Below are 21,612 nucleotides of genomic sequence, written 5' to 3'. Positions count from 1 at the left end.
ATGAGGATGTGGTGATTGACAGGATGTGGTGATTGACTTTCGAAGACCTTAGAAAGGCAGGTAGGATAGATATAGGTCTGTAGCAGTTTGGGTCAAGAGTGTCCCCCCCTTTGAAGAGGGGGATGACCGCAGCTGCTTTCCAATCATTTGGAATCTCAGACGACACGAAAGAGAGTTTGAACAGGCTAGTAATATGGGGTTGCAATAATTTCGGCAGATCATTTTAGAAAGAAAGTGTCCAGATTGTCTAGCCCGGCTGATTTGTAGCGGTCCAGATTTTGCAGCTCTTTCAGAACATCAGCTGACTGGATTTGGGAGAAGGAGAAATGGGGAAGGCTTGGGCAAGTTGCTGTGGGGGGTGCAGTGCTGTTGACCGGGGTAGGGGTAGCCAGGTGGAAAGCATGGCCAGCCGTAGAAAATTGCTTATTGAAATTCTCAATTATAGTGGATTTATCGGTGGTGACAGTGTTTCCTATCCTCAGTGCAGTGGGCAGCTGGGAGGAGGTGTTCTTATTCTCCATGGACTTTACAGTGTCCCAGAACTTTTTTGAGTTTGTGTTGCAGGAAGCAAATTTCTGCTTGAAAAAGATAGCCTTAGCTTTTCTAACTGCCTGTGTATATTGGTTTCTAGCTTCCCTGAAAAGTTGCATATCATGGGGGCTGTTCGATGCTAATGCAGAACGCCATAGGATGTTTTTGTGTTGGTTAAGGGCAGTCAGGTCTGGAGAGAACCAAGGGCTATATCTGTTCCTGGTTCTAAATTTCTTGAATGGGGCATGCTTATTTAAGATGGTGAGGAAGGCATTTAAAAAAAAATAACCAGGCATCCTCTACTGAAGGGATGAGATCAATATCCTTCCAGGATACCCCGGCCAGGTCGATTAGAAAGCCCTGCTCGCTGAAGTGTTTCAAGGAGCGTTTGACAGTGATGAGTGGAGGTCGTTTGACCGCTGACCCATTACGGATGCAGGCAATGAGGCAGTGATCGCTGAGATCTTGGTTGAAAACAGCAGATGTGTATTTAGAGGGCAAGTTGGTTAGGATGATATCTATGAGGGTGCCCGTGTTTACGGCTTTGGGGTGGTACCTGGTAGGTTCATTGATAATTTGTGTGAGATTGAGGGCATCAAGCTTAGATTGTAGGATGGCTGGGGTGTTAAGCATGTTCCAGTTTAGATCGCCTAGCAGCACGAGCTCTGAAGATAGATGGGGGGGGCAATCAGTTCACATATGGTGTCCAGAGCACAGCTGGGGTCAGAGGGTGGTCTATAGCAGGCGGCAACGGAGAGACTTGTTTTTAGAGAGGTGGATTTTTAAAAGTAGACGTTCAAATTGTTTGGGTACAGACCTGGATAGTAGGACAGAACTCTGCAGGCTATCTTTGCAGTAGATTGCAACACCGCCCTCTTTGGCCGTTCTATCTTGTCTGAAAATGTTGTAGTTAGGGATGGAGATTTCATAATTTTTGGCTAGAACATCCGGGTTGGCAGAGTGTGCTAAAGCAGTGAATAAAACAAACTTAGGGTGATGGCCTCTACTATAAGCTAGGCCTACTATATGTATTTCTCAACTTTCCTAATGTTAAGCACATTGCTTATATTTACAACAGGAGTATAGCCTACCTGGCTGGCATGAAAATAAACCACAGAGAAAAGCGGCCTCCATTCGCTATTGAAGTGCATAGATAACATATATTTTTTCCCGCTGACACTGTTTCATAGAATGCCCCATTCTAAATCAAAACAGATGTCACACACATTATTTAGTATATGTAGAGACAAGATTAAATCATGAATAGTCTGATGGGTGACAATATCAGCCTATCACCTGTGAATTAAATATTATCACTTGATGTCCACAATGATGTCCAGCATAAGAAACAATTCCTTTTTTTTGCTACTTTTTCGAATCATGGTCGCATACGTCATGTATCCTAGCCCATAGGCCTATATGTTTTGGTAAGGTTTGTATCACAACTAAAGTAGCCAAATAACTTCTTAAAATTAAGCACAATAATGCACTTTAAAAGAGGTGTAGAGCCTAACTGGCATACGTTAGCAGTGCGTGAGTTTCAAGTTTAGGGAAGAACAGTTTTACTATAAAAATGCACCTTTATAATAAAATCATTACATTCATAATCACATTTGCTGTCATTTTATATAATGGTGTTTTCCTCTAATAGAACATTTGCGCTTATAGCCTACTACCATGTGCGCATTGCTGCGCTTATAATGTGAAGAAATAGCCTTTACTTTTTAAGATAAATGTTCTGATCTATTGCGTCAGCCACATTGCGTAAAATGTGATCCTAGTGGTGGTATTCATTTGGGATCTATCGCAACTGTCCCAGACTATGTTTGGAAGAAAAATAATTCTCGCACCGAATAGAATAGGTCGACCTTTGTATTATGGGGATAGTAGTTTGACATGGACTAGTGCTTTTGCTGTTCGTTAAGCCTACGCATATTGTTGACTGACAAAAAGTAAATGCATCCATTATCTTCAATATGCACCTCGGAATTGGATGAAGCACGCATTTGCGTCCCTGATGTGTCTGTCTTCACTTGTAGCCTGTGAGAAAGACCCGATCACATGCGTGCAGCACTCAGGGAGAAGCGCACATCAGCCACTGGCCGCAAAAGGCATGGATTCTTTTAGGGTGCATTACAGCAACACAAAAGGGGATGCCACCGTGAAATTCTAGACATTATCAAGTGCTTGTCAAATTGTGAATGAGTGACTGATGTAGTGTGTACAGCCTGCGCAAAAAAAACAAAGCTCATGCCTTTCAAGCAACTTTTTTCAAATCATCATTAGAGTTGCATCCTGCAGCCTTACAATGTATTACAAATCTAAACATATAGCCCAAAATTTGGAGAACAACTAAAGTTACACTAACTCTAATTAAGCATATAGGAATACCTATTTCTTTGTTAACCCCTCAACACAGAATAACCGCATGTGCGCACTCCCTCAAATCGTTTGAAGAAAATATCCTTTCTATTTCATTCAGCTTTGTTCAATTGTATTCTTCATACTATAAAGGCTATATTACATTGACTTATTTTTCAAATGTAGATGTTCCAAAGGTCTGCATCAGTGGCTTGTAGGCTGTGTGTGGAAGCCAGGAGATGCTAAATGGGTTTATGTTAATTAATGTCAATTACCGTGAGACCGACAATTACTTGCTTGACAATCACCGGCTGATGAAATTTCGTGACCGCCACAGCCCTATGTGTGCGTCTTTTTGCTTATAGCTTGCAGCGGCACAACCGGGGGGGGGGGGGGGGGGGGGAGTGGGACAGCCAAGAAAATAAAAGACGAGAGACAGACAGATAGCACCACACCACACACCATTAACATCACTGCACACCACCAGCCTCACAACCAAGTACAACCACCTACAGCAACTGAAGGAGGTCATCCCCAAACACTTTCATGACTTGTAAGATGCCTCGAAGCACTGAATCTCTCGTCGAACCTGTCATATTCTTGATGTCTGTGTCTTGATGATTTGCATACTTGTAACATGATTGATTTGATATCTGTACCTTTTGATGATTTATTACATGATTCTTACCTGAATACCTACCGTGATGTTTAATTGCTTTTTGAACTGTCTGATTGATTAACATGATTAGTAATTGCATTTCGATATTGATTGTTATAAACACTTACCTGATCCTCCTTGATATTTAAAAAAATGAAATATCACACTACGTGTAAATATCTGTTTGTAGGCATTCACCGTCACATGTACTTAGTGGAATTAATTTTCATTAATGCTATTGAAATTGTGAATTTATTCCAATGTCTCAAGTGTACCATATACCTTTTTATAGGCACACTGAAAGAAATTAAGTCAACTTTGAATGAGACCGTAACTGAAACTTTACAGCCTATGGAACTTTTGATGTCAGTGTTCATTGAAGACTACCTGCGCTGGAGGACATGTGCAAGTCAGCTGAAGGAGAAATGGGCTGTATCACACCGATAACCCATGTATCACATAATGTAGCCCGATGGAGACATTTCAACCATCCTCTAGCTAGCTTTTATTTAAAGTAGAAATGGATGCACACACAAACAGATCAGTCTATAGGTTTAATGAGACAGGGTCATTTGGCTATGCGTGCACCATCGGTAGGCAGCGGGCCAGAGGGAGAATGAGTGAAGCAGCGGGCTTTAATTCAGATCAAGTGTCTACCTTCTTCTCTACTCATAACATAACTACACATAACACTTTATTTGTGGATTTAAAAGTAAAATATTGGTTGGAACGGAAAGTTTAGGGGTGGTTGCCTGTGGCTACAGCCCTGAGTGTGTGACTGGAAGGTAGGTAACGAAGTGAATTATTATATTAATAGCAATTGCAACCATTGTCAAGTAGACCAATCATGTCTTAGTTAATCATGAGTATACACTTTATAAATGATTCACATGATAAAATAATATTAAATGATTGTCAATTAATGGAGGATTATAGCAAAAATGGTGATCCACTCGCTGGTTCAGACTTGGCCTGTTCTAATCAATGATAAGAAAGCCATGTATCGCCATATACTGTATAATATGCGCAAAACGCGTAACTCAAATGTATAGGTTTTTTGGTTGTTGGGAAAAACAGCAATTGTTTAGTGACGTGTGAATATCTGACCCAGAACATAGTAAAATTATGAATTTACGTTATGCTAAGTTCATTAATGTTGAAATGAAAAATTGCCTTTTGGGGGTTAGGTTTCCATCCGACAGCAACAATATGCATTGTGACAGCACAGTATCCCAGGAATATTGGACACACAAAAAACAGGGAAAATAAACACACATTTTTGTATGTGTTTTCTATACATCCTCATGCCCTATGCATTGAGAGTCTCCACTCTACAGGATGTGCAGAACTATACAGCCAGTAATTGTTACTTCAACCTGGGGAGTGCCCCAAATTGGACCCTATTTCAGATACAGTGCACTACAGACCCTGGTCAAAAGTAGTGCACAACATAGGAAATAGGGTGCCATTTGGGATGCACCCCCTGTCACTCTCTCTCTGCTGGCATTACATCCTCACAGCTCTGGGGAAGAGGCTTAGGGGGCATGGAGGCGTACCAGAGTAGAATGAGAGAAGACCGCTTGGAGGAAATGACGGGAGAGGAACAGAACGGAGAGAACAAAGCGAACAAGAGAACGATTAATAAGAGAGAGGGGGGATAGAGAGACTAAGAAAAAGCTAGAGGGAGCAAACAGAGAGATGTCGAGGGATGAGAGCGAAAGTAGAGAGGGAGATAGAAAAGAGAAGAGACAAGGAATATAGAGAAAGAGAAAAGACAGAGTAAGGCTTAGGGCTTTGCAGTTGGGAAAGCATATTAAACAATCTCTTCCGTGTCATCGCTTCCACACACCTGCACATAAATCAAATCAAATCAAATCAAATTTATTAGTCACATACACATGGTTAGCAGATGTTAATGCGAGTGTAGCGAAATGCTTGTGCTTCTAGTTCCGACAATGCAGTAATAACAACAAGTAATCTAACCTAACAATTCCGCAACTACTACCTTATACACGCAAGTGTAAAGGGATAAAGAATATGTACATAAAGATATATGAATGAGTGATGGTACAGACGGCATAGGCAAGGTGCAGTAGATGGTATAGAGTACGGTATATACCTATGAGATGAGTACTGTAGGGTATGTAAACATAAAGTGGCATAGTTTAAAGTGGCTAGTGGTCCATGTATTACATAAGATGGCAAGATGCAGTAGATGATATAGAGTACAGTATATACATATACATAAGAGATGTGTAATGTAGGGTATGTAAACATTATATTAGGTGGCATTGTTTAAAGTGGCTGGTGGTACATTTTTACATAATTTCCATCAATTCCCATTTTTAAGGTGGCTGGAGCTGAGTCAGTTTGTTGGCAGCGGCCGCTAAATGTTAGTGGTGGCTGTTTAACAGTCTGATGGCCTTGAGATAGAAGCTGTTTTTCAGTCTCTCGGTCCCTGCTTGGATGCACCTGTACTGACCTCGCCTTCTGGATGATAGCGGGGTGAACAGGTAGTGGCTTGGGTGGTTGTTGTCCTTGATGATCTTTATGGCCTTCCTGTGACATCGGGTGGTGTAGGTGTCCTGGAGGGCAGGTAGTTTGCCCCGGGTGATGCGTTCTGCCGACCTCACTACCCTCTGGAGAGCCTTACGGTTGTGTGCGGAGCAGTTGCCGTACCAGGCGGTGATACAGCCCGACAGGATGCTCTCGATTGTGCATCTGTAGAAGTTTGTGAGTGCTTTTGGTGACAAGCCGAATTTCTTCAGCCTCCTGAGGTTGAAGAGGCGCTGCTGCGCCTTCTTCACAACGCTGTCTGTGTGGGTGGACCAATTCAGTTTGTCCGTGATGTGTACACCGAGGAACTTAAAACTTTCCAGCTTCTCCACTACTGACCCGTCGATGTGGATAGGGGGGAGCTCCCTCTGCTGTTTCCTGAAGTCCACAATCATCTCCTTTGTTTTGTTGACGTTGAGTGTGAGGTTATTTTCCTGACACCACACTCCGAGGGCCCTCACCTCCTCCCTGTAGGCCGTCTCGTCGTTGTTGGTAATCAAGCCTACCACTGTAGTGTCGTCCGCAAACTTGATGATTGAGTTGGAGGCGTGCATGGCCACGCAGTCGTGGGTGAACAGGGAGTACAGGAGAGGGCTCAGAACGCACCCTTGTGGGGCCCCAGTGTTGAGGATCAACGGGGTGGAGATGTTGTTACCTACCCTCACCACCTGGGGGCGGCCCGTCAGGAAGTCCAGGACCCAGTTGCACAGGGCGGGGTCGAGGCCCAGGGTCTCGAGCTTGATGACGAGTTTGGAGGGTACTATGGTGTTAAATGCTGAGCTGTAGTCGATGAACAGCATTCTCACATAGGTATTCCTCTTGTCCAGATGGGTTAGGGCAGTGTGCAGTGTGGTTGCGATTGCGTCGTCTGTGGACCTATTGGGTCGGTAAGCAAATTGGAGTGGGTCTAGGGTGTCCGGTAGGGTGGAGGTGATATGGTCCTTGACTAGTCTCTCAAAGCACTTCATGATGACGGAAGTGAGTGCTACGGGGCGGTAGTCGTTTAGCTCAGTTACCTTAGCTTTCTTGGGAACAGGAACAATGGTGGCCCTCTTGAAGCATGTGGGAACAGCAGACTGGGCTAAGGATTGATTGAATATGTCCGTAAACACACCAGCCAGCTGGTCTGCGCATGCTCTGAGGACGCGGCTGGGAATGCCGTCTGGGCCTGCAGCCTTGCGAGGGTTAACACGTTTAAATGTTTTACTCACATCGGCTGCAGTGAAGGAGAGCCCGCAGGTTTTGGTAGTGGGCCGTGTCAGTGGCACTGTATTATCCTCAAAGCGGGCAAAAAAGGTATTTAGCCTGTCTGGGAGCAAGACATCCTGATCCGCGACGGGGCTGCTTTTCTTTTTGTAATCCGTGATAGACTGTAGACCCTGCCACATACCCCTTGTGTCTGAGCTGTTGAATTGCGATTCAATTTTGTCTCTGTACTGGGACTTAGCCTGTTTGATAGCCTTGCGGAGAGAATAGCTACACTGTGTGTATTCGGTCATGTTTCCGGTCACCTTGCCCTGGTTAAAAGCAGTGGTTCGCGCTTTCAGTTTCACGCGAATGCTGCCGTTAATCCACGGTTTCTGGTTTGGGAATGTTTTAATCGTTGCTCTGGGTACGACATCGTCAATGCACTTCCTAATGAACTCGCTCACCGAATCTGCATATTCATCATTGTTGTTGTTGGACGCCGTGCGGAACATATTCCAATCCGCGTGATCAAAGCAGTCTTGAAGCGTGGATTCAGATTGGTCGGACCAGCGTTGAACAGACCTGAGCGCGGGAGCTTGTAGTTTTAATTTCTGTTTGTAGGCTGGAATCAACAAAATGGAGTCGTGGTCAGCTTTTCCGAAAGGAGGGCGGGGGAGGGCCTTATATGCGTCGCGGAAGTTAGTATAACAATGGTCCAGAGTTCTGCCAGCCCTGGTCGGACAATCGATGTGCTGATAGAATTTAGGGAGTTTTGTTTTTAGATTAGCCTTGTTAAAATCCCCAGCTACGATGAATGCAGCCTCAGGGTGTGTGGTTTCCAGTTTACAGAGAGTCAGATAGAGTTCGTTCAGGGCCATCGATGTGTCTGCTTGGGGGGGAATATATACGGCTGTGATTATGACCGAAGTGAATTCCCTTGGTAGATAATGCGGTCTACATTTGATTGTGAGGAGTTCTAGATCAGGTGAACAGAATGACTTTAGTTCCTGAGTGTTGTTATGATGGTCACACCACGTCTCGTTAATCATGAGGCATACCCCCCCGCCCCTCTTCTTACCAGAAAGATGTATGTTTCTGTCTGCGCGATGCGTGAAGAAACCAGCTGGCTGCACCGACTCCGTTAGCGTCTTTTCAGTTAGCCATGTTTCCGTGAAGCAGAGCACGTTGCAATCCCTGATGTCTCTCTCAAATGTTACCCGTGCTCGGATTTCATCGACCTTATTCTCAAGAGACTGGACATTGGCGAGTAGTATGCTAGGGAGTGGAGCGCGATGTGCTCGTCTCCGAAGCCTGACCAGGAGACCGCTACGTTTGCCCCTTTTTCGGCGTCGTGTAGCTTCGCCGGCTGGGATCAGGTCCATTGTATTGGGTGGAAGGCAAGACACTGGATCCGTTTCGGGAAAGTCATATTCCTGGTAGGAAGGGTGGTTAGTTGACGTTATGTAGTTCCTCCCGGCTGTATGTAATGAAACTTAAGATCACCCGGGGTACCAATGTAAGAAATAACACATAGAAAAACTAAATACTGCATATTTTCCAAGGAACGCGAAGCGAGGCAGCCATCCTGTTCGGCGCCGGAAGTAAGAGCAAGCATAGAAGCAGAGTAGCACAAACGTAGTAGCAACACGTCACAAAGGAAGCATCAATGCACCACAACTGTCATGACTCTCTCTCCTTGGTGAGGATCAAAGGTGCCAGATCAACTGGCAATGGCTGACAGATAGCCAGACCCCCCCCCCCCCTCTCTCCCACAGGAGAGGAAAGCGGGGGGTTGGGCCTGTTTTACGACTTAACAGCCAGTCATACATTTTAGAGAGAACTTTCTTTTTCTTGGTCTCTAGTAAGGGAGAATTGAATGTATGGGTGTTGCAGAAGAGTGGTCACTTAAAACTTCAACATCAAACAATGAACACTGGGACAACATATTTCAACATCCGAATTTTGGGAATGATGAGAGATGGAATATGGAAAATGTATGTCCATTTTGTGATGTCATTCAAATTGGTAGAAAGACTGTATAACGTAAACACTGTAACTTAGGAAGGAAACACATTCTAGCTGTGAAGTTCCTACCCAGTAGGATGTTAATACAATATAAAAATGTGATTTTAGACTTCTAAAGGAGAATTGTATTTCATGCAAACTTGTGCCCAGTCAGTAGCCACGCCCAAGTGAGCTTAGAGTTTGTGTCAACATGACAGAACGCCTTCCAAGGCCAGAGTGCCTTAAGAAGTTAAAAAGGACTCACTAATGAAATTAGTTACAATTACATTAGACCAGAGAATGCGAGGCCGTGGCCCACACGTTGAAATGGTGAAAAAAAACTACAAGACCATGGAGTGGGGCTCATTTATAAAACTGTGTGGTGGGTTCACGTCAAAAGGTGGCGTACGGACGAAACATAGAAAGTGCTTAAGCACAAAAATATTCAGATTTATAACACAGTGCGCACGCACGTTCCACGCCGGTTTCCCTTTAAAAATCACAATCAACTCGAAATTTGTCGCACGTGAGCGAGCGTCTTGTCCCACCCCTTTAACGCCCATAGTTGCCTATAAATAGTCAGTGAAACGCCCCTAACTAATATTCATCCATAGTGACTGTATTACGACAATGACGGCAAATCCCGACAGAAAAGCTAAAAAAGAGACATTTCACCAAGTGTGAAATGGAAGTTCTTGTAGAGAAGGTTGAAGCAAGAAAAAAATATATTGTTTGGTGGACACAGTGTGCCAAAAAGGCGTTAGAGTGGCAGCATGTGACGGACGCTGTGAATGCTGCTGGCTCAGGTCTGAGAAAAAAGAGACGCGGTCCGACATAAAAGTGGAGGCCAAAAGGCGCATAGCCTTACACAGACATAAGTATTTGTGCCACAGGCGGGGGGAAAGGGGACACAGGAGCTCAACCCCCTCGATAAGCAACTTGCCAGTATTATATATTATTGCCTCCATGGATATGGTCTGATTTTGGCTAGGCTACAATTAAGTATATATTTTCGAAATGCATACTACCTCCAACTCATTGCAAAGTGGTGTGTGAAGCCTGCTGATGAAGCCTGCTGATGAAGCCTGCTGATGAAGCCTGCTGATGAAGCCGTCGTCTATGCATTTGCTATTTGAGATGCTGTAGTAGCTGCTCTGGGGATGTCTGACAGATTTTCCGCTCAAAGGCTCTGTATCTGTATGCTGTACGGGTGCTAAATAAGATACAGAAAGAAAACTGTACACCCGCAACAATTTAATTCCGCAAAACTATGTAAATAAGCATGACCAGTCAAATGTATTTACGTCGACTGGTATTTCCATCAATGAATGGGCTAAAAAGCATTAATTCGCAATGGGATATTTTCTTCTTCTCACAGACAATTGGCCGGCACCAATTTTATTTATCGGCTTTTCTATTTATTTAGTTTTAAAATCGGCCAAAAGCCGGCTATTACTGGCTAATGGAAACTCTGATGCGTGCGGTTACGTGTGTTTGGGGTGTGAGGGATTGTTAACGTTCATAAAAAATTCCTAACCAAAAAACTGTTTTTTTGGTGTGTTTTTTCCCCACAAAAATTAAATCACAGTGTAGTTCTGGGTCCCGATCATCAACATAAAGGTGAAAATACAGCAACAATGCTGTAACATTAGTAGGAGGAGATATGAGTATTTAAAATGATTGGCCACGGATATAAAGTGCTCCACACGTCATTGTTGTTCAAATGGCAGAGAGAGAGTCAGGGAAGCGACAGCAGCGAAATCCGGCATGGCAATACTTTGAGAAGTTAAATGAGAAGGTGGTGAAATGCACACTTTCCGACGTGGAATTGAGCTACAGTTGCAGTACAGGTGCAATGCTTAACACTATAACTGCTAAAACAGTTCATCTGACCCCTTTCAATTTTGTAATTTCAAAAAATGATTTCAATAAAAACCTTGAACACACCTGTCCCTGACTTTTCCTAAATATGTGTATTTTAGCGGTACTTTCAGATAAATATCCTAAAAGAAAAAAACTTTCTGACCATTTCATCCTTAAAGCGCCATGAAGGTCTAAATGACCGTATGCATATTTAACAGTAGAATAGCCGGGCCTCGATGAGTACCAACAGCCACCAGTCTAATAAATAACTAGCAAAGCCTGGCCTTGTTGGACCTCCCTTCATGCCAATTTCATTTGGTTGTGTTTATGAAGGTGTTAGGTAACATTAGAATATGGAATGTAAATATTTGAAAGAACATAATAAAATGTTTCATTACTTTGTTACTGTAGGCTATGTGTAAAAACCAAAACCCACAAAAAAATACAGAAGTTAAAGTGTAAATAAATAAATACAAAAAGAATACCCTGTTCTTCATTCACAACTGGAGATTACATAATTACGCATCGTTCGCATCAACTCACCCATTCTCCAACATAATACTATACTTCGTTTACTTAATCTGTTGTTATATGTGTGAAATTCCTTAGTTTAGGCTCAGATTTGAGGCAATTATCAAGGTGATTATCAACTGGGCATGGCACATTCAACTATCGGAGCGGAGCAGGCCGGGGGAAAACCATTCAAAAAAGGAACTCCTTATAACTCCAGTTCAGTTTGTGATATTAAGACTCAAACAATGACAGTGTGTTATGTAGACATATTTAGGAAAAGTCAAGGACGGAGGGGGGCATGACTTTCAAAATGGCAGAGTAATTAAACACTTTGTTTAATTTGTTTTGAGTCATTATGATGCTCGCTGCCTTTCTCGTGTTAATATACACAATCACAAATAAATCCATTCATATTTTGTTTAGGAAAGTCATAAAAAACATGATACAAGGCTAATTATTTCAAAAGAACAGAATAGCATGTTTTGAGTTTTATTTATCTGCGCTTTAGTACCAAGGCTAGGGCTGTGCCATGCCATTCTACGACTGTGCCTTGCCAATGAAAGCAACTTGTTCATTCAGCAGATATCACAGGCCCTGCCCTACCACAGTCAACACACATATTTTACAGTAAGAATATAATGGAACAGAAGAAATTATCAATTATATTTCTATTGCCGATGAGGAATGCACAGAGCCACAATTAATCTAGGAAAAAGTAATATTTTGAAACAGAGACCATTCGTGCAATTTGTAGAGTTATTTGGCAAGGTTCATTAGAAACCTTGGAATCTGCTCCTTCTGATAGGGCGTAGCAATCAATACGTCTGGCCTGCCTAGACCTCTGTGGGATGATATGGAAGAAGTGCTATTTGGTAAGCTCCTCGCTTCTTTGCCAATGCACACCGTCAATGCAAGCTGCGCTGGTCATCAGTCTCCTCATTCTCTATTTGACAATAGAATAGTCACTCATCAGACTATTGTCAATTCGATATTGTCTTTAGGCCACATTTATTATTATTATGTGTGAAATTAGTTTCAATATAGTTTAGGAGTAGTTTGGACAGGCCAGCAACTGTTGTCTTGCAGTCATAAAATACACTATCATCTTATTTTCCATGTGCTTCTGGATCAATCAATACATTTTCTGAGGAATTCCAATTTACATTTGGTTTCCTGAGGTTTCTTATGACCTATTTTAACATAATAAATGCATTCATGTATTATTTATAATGTAATATGTACACAATTGAAATATCAAATGGTCAGAATAACTGTCATGGTCTTTGAAAAGGTAGGCACCGTGAGACCCAAACCATTGCTGGGAGCAGCGCAGGCCCTCGACTACAGGCATTAGACAGGCTCTTCACACGAAAGAAGTGGATAAGGGACAAAGTGAGAAAATCAATACACTGAATACAGAAATGATTGCAGTTGATATGCAGCCTTTGTTAATGGTATACAATGTCTGCTTCAATGCCCAGGTGGCATACAGTGCATTTGGAAAGTATTCAGACCCCTTCACTTTTACCACATTTTGTTACGTTACAGCCTTATTTCATTTTTTTTTGTCCCTCAATCTACACACAATACCCCATAAAGACAAAGCACATTTTTTTACGGAAATATCACTATAACATACAGGTGAAGTCGGAAGTTTACATACACTTAGGTTGGAGTCATTAAAACTCGTTTTTCAACCACTCCACAAATTTCTTGTTAACAAACTATAGTTTTGGCAAGTTGGTTAGGACATCTACTTTGCGCATGATACAAGTCATTTTTCCAACAATTGTTTACAGACAGATTATTTCACTTATAATTCACTGTATCACAATTCCAGTGGGTCAGAAGTTTACTTACACTAAGTTGACTGTGCCTTTGAACAGCTTGGAAAATTCAAGAAAATGATGGCATGGCTTTAGAAGCTTCTGATAGGTTAATTGACATAATTTGAGTCAATTGGAGGTGTACCTGTGGATGTATCTCAAGGTCTACTTACATTTCCCTCACTAACTTTAAACATCAGCTATCTGAGCAGCTAACCGATCGCTGCAGCTGTACATAGTCCATCTGTAAATAGCCCACCCAATCTACCTACCTCATCCCCATATCGTTTTTATTTACTTTGCTGCTCTTTTGCGCACCAGTATCACTACTTACACACCATCATCTGCTCATCATCATCTGCTCATCCATCACTCCAGTGTTAATCTGCTAAATTGTAATTACTTTGCTACTATGGCCTATTTATTGTCATACCTACTCATGCCATTTGCACACACTGTATATATACACTTATATACACTTTTTTTCTATTCTGTTGACTGTACGCTTGTTTATTCCATGTAACTCTGTGTTGTTGTTTCTGTCGCACTGCTTTGCTTTATCTTGGCCAGGTCGCAGTTGTAAATGAGAACTTGTTCTCAACTAGCTTACCTGGTTAAATAAAGGTGAAATTTAAAAAAATTACAACTCAGTGCCTCTTTGCTTGACATCATGGGAAAATCTAAAGAAATCAGCCAAGACCTCAGAAAATAAATTGTAGACCTCCACAAGTCTGGTTCATCCTTGCGAGCAATTTCCACACACCAGAAGGCACCACGTTCATCTGTACAAACAATATTACGCAAGTATAAACACCATGGGACCACGCAGCCGTCATACCGCTCAGGAAGGAGACGCGTTCTGTCTCCTAGAGATGAACGTACTTTGGTGCGAAAAGTGCAAATCAATCCCAGAAGAACAGCAAAGGACCTTGTGAAGATGATGAAGGAAACAGGTACAAAAGTATCTATATCCACAGTAAAACGAGTCCTATATCGACATAACCTGAAAGGCCACTCAGCAAGGAGGAAGCCACTGCTCAAAAACCGCCATAAAAAAGCCAGACTACGGTTTGCAACTGCACATGGGGACAAAGATCGAACATTTTGGAGAAGCCTAGGAACACACTTGCAAGCCGAAGAACACCATCCCAAACGTGAAGCACGGGGGTGGCAGCATCATGCTGTGGGGGTGCTTTGCTGCAGGAAGGACAGGTGCACTTCACAAAATAGATGGCATCATGTGGATGAAAAATTATGTGGATATATTGAAGCAACATCTCAAGACATCAGTCAGGAAGTTAAAGCTTGGTCGCAAATGGGTCTTCCAAATGGACAATGACCCCAAGCATACTTCCAAAGTTGTGGCAAAATGGCTTAAGGACAACAAAGTCAAGGTATTGGAGTGGCCTTCACAAAGCCCTGACCTCAATCCTATGGAAAATTGTGGGCAGAACTGAAAAAGCGTGTGCAAGCAAGGAGGCCTACAAACCTGATTCAGTTACACCAGTTCTGTCAGGAAGAAGGGGCCAAAATTCACCCAACTTATTGTGGGAAGCTTGTGGAAGGCTACCCAAAACGTTTGAAACAATTTAAAGGCAATGCTACCAAATACTAATTGAGTGTATGTAAACTTCTGACCCACTGGGAATGTGATGAAAGCAATAAAAGCTGAAATAAATAATTATCTCTACTATTATTCTGACATTTCACATTTCTAAAATAAAGTGGTGATCCTAACTGACCTAAGACAGGGAATTTTTACTAGGAATAAATATCAGGAATTCTGAAAACTGAGTTTAAATGTATTTGGCTAAGGTGTATGTAAACTTCCAACTTCAACTGTAAGTATTCAGACTCTACTCAGTACTTTGTTGAAGCACCTTTGGCAGCGATTACAGCCTCGAGTCTTCTTGGTATGAGGCTACAAACTTGGAACACCTGTATTTGGGAAGTTTCTCACATTCTTCTCTGCAGATACTCTGAAGCTCTGTCAAGTTGGTTGGCGAGCGTTGATGCACAGCTGTTTTCAGGTCTCTCCAGAGATGTTTGATCGGGTTCAAGTCTGTGCTCTGGCTGGGCCACTCAAGGGCATGAAGATACTTGTCCCGAAGCCACTCCTGCGTTGTCTTTGCTGTGTGCCAAGGGTCGTTGTGCTGTTGGAAGGTGAACCTCCGCCCCAGTCTGAGGTCCTGAGCACTCTGGAGGTTTTCATCAAGGATCTCTCTGTACTTTACTCTGTACATCTTTCCTTGATCCTGACTGGTCTCCTAGTCCCTGCCGCTGAAAAACATCTCCACAGCATGATGCTGCCACCACCATGCTTCACCGTAGAGATGGTGCCAGGTTTCCTCCAGACCTGACGCTTGGCATTCAGGCCAAGGAGTTCAATGTTTGTTACATCATACGAGATAATCTTGTCTCTCATGGTTTGAGAGTCTTTAGGTGCCTTTTGACAAACTCCAAGCAGGCTATCATGTGCCTTTTACTGAGGAGCGGCTTCCGGCTGGCCACTACCATAAAGGCCCATTTGGTGGAGTACTGCAGAGATGGTTATCCTTCTGTAAGATTCTTCCATCTCCACAGAGGAACTCGGGAGGTCTGTGAGAGTGACCATCGGGTTCTTTGTTACCTCCCTGACCAAGGCCCTTCTCCCCCGATTGCTCAGTTTGGCCGGGCGGCCAGCTCTAGGAAGAGCCTTGGTGGTTCCAAACTTCTTCCACTTAAAAATGGAGTCCACTGTGTTCTTGGGGAACTTCAATGCTACAGACATTTTTTGGTACCCTTCCCCAGATCTGTGCCTTGACACAATCCTGTCTAGGAGCTTTACGGACAATTCCTTCGAACTCGTGGCTTGGTTTTTGCTCTGACATGCACTGTCAACGGTGGGACATTATATAGAGAGGTGTGTGCCTTTCCAAATCATGTCCAGTCAATTGAATTTACAACAGGTGGACTCCAATCAAGTTGTAGAAACATCTCAAGCATGATCAAATGTCTAAAAACCTGTTTTTGCTTTGTCATTATGGGGTATTGTGTGTAGATTGATGAGGAAAAATATTATTTTATTAATGTTAGAATAACGCTGTAACGTAACAAAACGTGGAAAAAGTCAAGGGGTCTGAATATTTCCCGAATGCACTGTATCTACAACCAGACTACCAGATTCCATGTGGATAAACCGTGACGGCCAGGATGGAGAAATTGTACAATGATTCCTCTGCCAGTACAAAGCACGAGCTCTCAGACACTCCATATGTGGTGTTAATAACAGATTGTTGGATTTCTATGAACACGCTGTCATACATCACTGCAACGAGCCATCACATTGATGAAAAATAGTGGGACATGATGTCCCATGCATGAAAATGTTAAGATCATTTTTACATTTGTCACATCCCTGTCGTGCGTTCGTGCGTGCGCATATTGACAGAACAGAGTGCTGGTGGAAACAGAATCAAAAGCAATGACATCGTTTCCCACGGCAACGACAAACAAAATACAAAAGGCCTCTGGACAGACATCCATATGAGCTAAAAGGGCTCGTGCGCACACCTGTCAGACTGTCACGCTCTTATAGGTGACATGGCAGAACCTGTCACTAAGCGCTCTATATCTCACACACAGAGGAGAGAAGTCAGAGTCAGACTGTTGCATTTTAAATCCATCTGAGTATATGGATATACACCAAACATTAGAAACACCTTTTGCCCTCAGAACAGCCTCAATTCATCTGGGTGTCGAGAGGGATGCTGGCCCATGTTGACTCCAATGCTTCCCACAGTTGTGTCAAGTTGGCTGGATGTCCTTTGCCTGGTGGACCGTTCTTGACACACACGGGAAACTGTTGAGTGTGAATAACCCAGCAGCATTGCAGTTCTTGACACAAACCGGTGAGCCTGGCACCTACTACCATAACCCGTTCAAAGGCACTTCATTTTTTGGTCTTTCCCGTTCACCCTCTGAATGGCACACATTCACAATCCATGTCTCAATTGTCCATGGCTTAAAAATCCTACTTCAACCTGTCTCCTCCCCTTCATCTAAACTTCTTGAAGTGGATTAAACAGGTGACATCAATAAGGGATCACAGCATTCACCTGGTCAGTCTATGTCATGGAAAGAGCAGGTGTCCTTAATGTTTTGTACACTCAGTGTGTGTGTGTGTGTGTGTGTGTGTGTGTGTGTGTGTGTGTGTGTGTGTGTGTGTGTGTGTGTGTGTTAAAGGTCCAGTGCAGTCCAAATTATGTTTGACCTGTCTTTTGTATCATATTGTACAACAGCTGATGAAACTAACACTGTAAAAACTGTGATCAGTGTTTTTTCCTGATCTTCTAATCAGCAGGTTCGCGTGGGCGGAAGTTTCGGCTTGCCTGGTGACATCATTATGCTGGTCAATTGGTTAATAGACCAATAACAAAGAGAGTTCCAAACTTCTCTGCCAATAACAGCTGGTTTTCCCCTCCCCCTCAGACCACTCCCAGACAGTCCTAGCAAAATGTTTGCTTGCTAAATAATTATTTGCTAAAAAGCTATTTTCGTCAATTTGAATGGAAAACTATTACAGTAAGGTACTCAAATGGTACCCAGAAACGATTTGATATTTTTATAAAAACGACTGCATTGGGTCTTTAATACTGTGCACGTTCTGTATGAAGTGGTGGGGGAGGGGGGCAGGGTGTCATGGCAACACAGGGCTGAGACGAGGCTGGTTGCCATGGAAAGAGAGCTTGGCGACCGATGGGTGAAGAAGCAAGAGAGAGAAAAAAGAGAGAAAGAAAAAGAGGAGATACTGAGCGTGTGCAGTAATGGAGCACCAGGGCAGAAAATACACCAAATAAGAGGAGAGAGAAAGAGAAAAATAGAGAGAGAGAAAAATAGAGAGAGAGAAAGAGAGAAAGAGAAAGAGAGAAAGAGAGAAAGAGAGAAAGAGAGAAAGAGAGAAAGAGAGAAAGAGAGAAAGAGAGAAAGAGAGAAAGAGAGAAAGAGAGAGAGAGAGAGAGAAAGAGAGAAAGAGAGAGAGAGAGAAAGAGAGAAAGAGAGAAAGAGAAAGAGAAAGAGAGAAAGAGAAAGAGAGAAAGAGAAAGAGAGAAAGAGAAAGAGAAAGAGAGAAAGAGAGAAAGAGAGAAAGAGAGAGAGAGAGAGAGAGAAAGAGAGAAAGAGAGAGAGAGAGAGAGAGAAAGAGAGAAAGAGAGAGAGAGAGAAAGAGAGAAAGAGAGAAAGAGAGAAAGAGAGAAAGAGAGAGAGAGAGAGAGAGAGAGAGAGAGAGAGACCCCTTTAACGCAAAGCAACAGTATCGGTAGACTGTATTCATTCAGGATTCATATAGCCTGTCTAGAGCATTCAATGCTCTCTAAGTTGCCCTGAAACTTAAACGTTTGGACCATTTCTTTTACAACTCCTGCTAGAGGCTCTGTCCTCACGTAGGTAAGTGTTTTCTATGGCTCCTTATGTATTACCAGGGTAGTCTGGTAAATCTTCACGTACAGAGTGCATCTAAAATGGCAACACATTCCCTACATAGTAGCCATAAGTAGTGAAAATGGTCACATTTCAGACACAGCCTGTTCAAAAAGACAACCGTTACCTAGCACACATCTAGTGTAACAGTATAACTTTAGACCGTCCCCTCGCCCCGACACGGGCGCGAACCAGGGACCCTCTGCACACATCGACAACTGACACCCACGAAGCGTCGTTACCCATCGCTCCACAAAAGCCGCGGCCCTTGCAGAGCAAGGGGCAACACTACATATTGGTTTCAGAGCAAGTGACGTAACTGATTGAAATGCTACTAGCGCGTACCCGCTAACTAGCTAGCCATTTCACATCCGTTACACTCACCCCCCTTTCAACCTCCTCCTTTTCCGCAGCAACCAGTGATCCGGGTCAACAGCATCAATGTAACAGTATAACTTTAAACCGTCCCCTCGCCCCGACCCGGGCGCGAACCAGGGACCTTCTGCACACATCAACAACGGTCGCCCACGAAGCATCGTTACCCATCGCTCCACAAAAGCCACGGCCCTTGCAGAGCAAGGGGCAACACTACATATTGGTTTCAGAGCAAGTGACGTAACTGATTGAAATGCTACTAGCGCGTACCCGCTAACTAGCTAGCCATTTCACATCCGTTACACTAGCATCAACCGCCTTGGAGAAAACACTTAAAATAAACCAAATATGGCCTATACTGTATGTCCTGCATCTCAATAGTTGGGATAGTTGCTGGGTCTCGATAGTCTCACCGCTCCTCAAACACAGGTCGGGAGCATCTCAATAGTCTCACCGCACCTCAAGCGCAGGTCGGGTGCATCTCAATTAGTCTCAATTCAACTCAAACACAACTTTGTGCATCTCAATAGTCTCACCTCACCTCAAACACAGGTCGGGTGCATCTCAATAGTCACACCTCAACACAGGTCGAGTGAAAGGGATATGTAGGAACGCCTACAGGGACTCCTTCCAGACTCACATCAAACATCTCCAATCCAAAGTCAAATCTAGAATTGGCTTCCTATTCCGCAACAAAGCATCCTTTACTCATGCTGCCAAACATACCCTTGTAAAACTGACCATCCTACCAATCCTCGACTTCGGTGATGTCATTTACAAAATAGCCTCCAAAACCCTACTCAATAAATTGGATGCAGTCTATCACAGTGCCATCCGTTTTGTCACCAAAGCCCCATATACTACCCACCACTGCGACCTGTACACTCTCGTTGGCTGGCCCTCGCTTCATACTCGTCGCCAAACCCACTGGTTCCAGGTCATCTACAAGACCCTGCTAGGTAAAGTCCCCCCTTATCTCAGCTCGCTGGTCACCATAGCAGCACCTACCTGTAGCACGCGCTCCAGCAGGTATATCTCTCTAGTCACCCCCAAAACCAATTCTTCCTTTGGACGCCTCTCCTTCCAGTTCTCTGCTGCCAATGACTGGAACGAACTACAAAAATCTCTGAAACTGGAAACACCTATCTCCCTCACTAGCTTTAAGCACCAGCTGTCAGAGCAGCTCATAGATTACTGCACCTGTATATAACCCATCTACAATTTAGCCCAAACAACTACCTCTTTACCTACTGTATTTATTTATTAATTTATTTTGCTCCTTTGCACCCCTTTATTTCTGTCTCTACTTTGCACTTTCTTCCACCGCAAACCAACCATTCCATTGTTTTTTTATTTTTTATTTTACGTGCTGTGTTGTACTCACTTCGCCTCCATGGCCTTTTATATTTTTATTTATTTATACATATATTTGTTTGCCTTCACCTCCCTTATCTCACCTCACTTGCTCACATTGTATATAGACTTATTTTTTATTTTTTTCACTGTATTATTGACTATATGTTGTTTTACTCCATGTGTAACTATGTGTTGTTGTATGTGTCGAACTGCTTTGCTTTATCTTGGCCAGGTCGCAATTGTAAATGAGAACGTGTTCTCAATTTGCCTACCTGGTTAAATAAAGGTTAAATAAATAAAATAAATAAAAATTTGGCCTCCACCTGTCCATTTGTACAATGTCAAGGAGAGAAGGAGAGAGAGCTCAAGGAGAGGATAAATAATGAAATTCATCCCTAGTGTTCTGCTATGGTCAGGGGTCAGACGCGGAGGTAGGTTATGACAACCGTGCGTGTGTCTATGCGTGTGTCTTTCAGTGTGTGTGTGTGTCTGTGGGTGTCTGTCTGTCTGACTGCGTGTGTATGTGTTGACTCACAGGGTACGGTGCGGAGGTAGAGGTTGTCTCTGATGATCTGCTGGTGGTCGTGGTCCACGGAACCCTTGGAGAAGCGCAGATTGAGGTAGTGCCGGAGGTCCTTATCCACCATGCCCCCTACACACACACACACACACACACACACACACACAAGGTTAAAATACACACTAAAAAACACACACAAGCAGGCAAGCAGACGCACACACTCACACACAAACACGTGCAGGAAGGCAGGCGCATACACACACACACACAAACAAGCATGTAGTAAAACACAAACACACATCACAGTAATTGTGTGACTGAGGGGGACATGGACAGAGGCCTATTATATCACATCTCACTACTGACATAGTGTACTGAGTCTGACAGAGTGCATTGAGTCTCAA

The 21,612-nt window shown here is 43.3% G+C and overlaps 1 protein-coding gene across 5 annotated transcripts in view; it reads right to left on the bottom strand.

The window, feature by feature from the left end:
• Positions 1–21,612, bottom strand: part of LOC139540411 (membrane-associated guanylate kinase, WW and PDZ domain-containing protein 2-like) — a 305,518-nt gene that overhangs the window by 244,040 nt on the left and 39,866 nt on the right. For all 5 annotated transcript variants that reach the window (XM_071344211.1, XM_071344210.1, XM_071344209.1 and 2 more), the window contains exon 2: positions 21,224–21,340. In XM_071344211.1, coding sequence (XP_071200312.1) covers positions 21,224–21,340 — 117 coding nt within the window. The remainder of the gene's footprint in view (positions 1–21,223; positions 21,341–21,612) is intronic.

This window comes from Salvelinus alpinus, chromosome 15, assembly GCF_045679555.1.
Source record: "Salvelinus alpinus chromosome 15, SLU_Salpinus.1, whole genome shotgun sequence".
NCBI lineage: Eukaryota > Metazoa > Chordata > Actinopteri > Salmoniformes > Salmonidae > Salvelinus > Salvelinus alpinus.
Note: the sequence above shows the minus strand (reverse complement) of the source record. Positions and strands in the feature narration are given on the sequence as shown.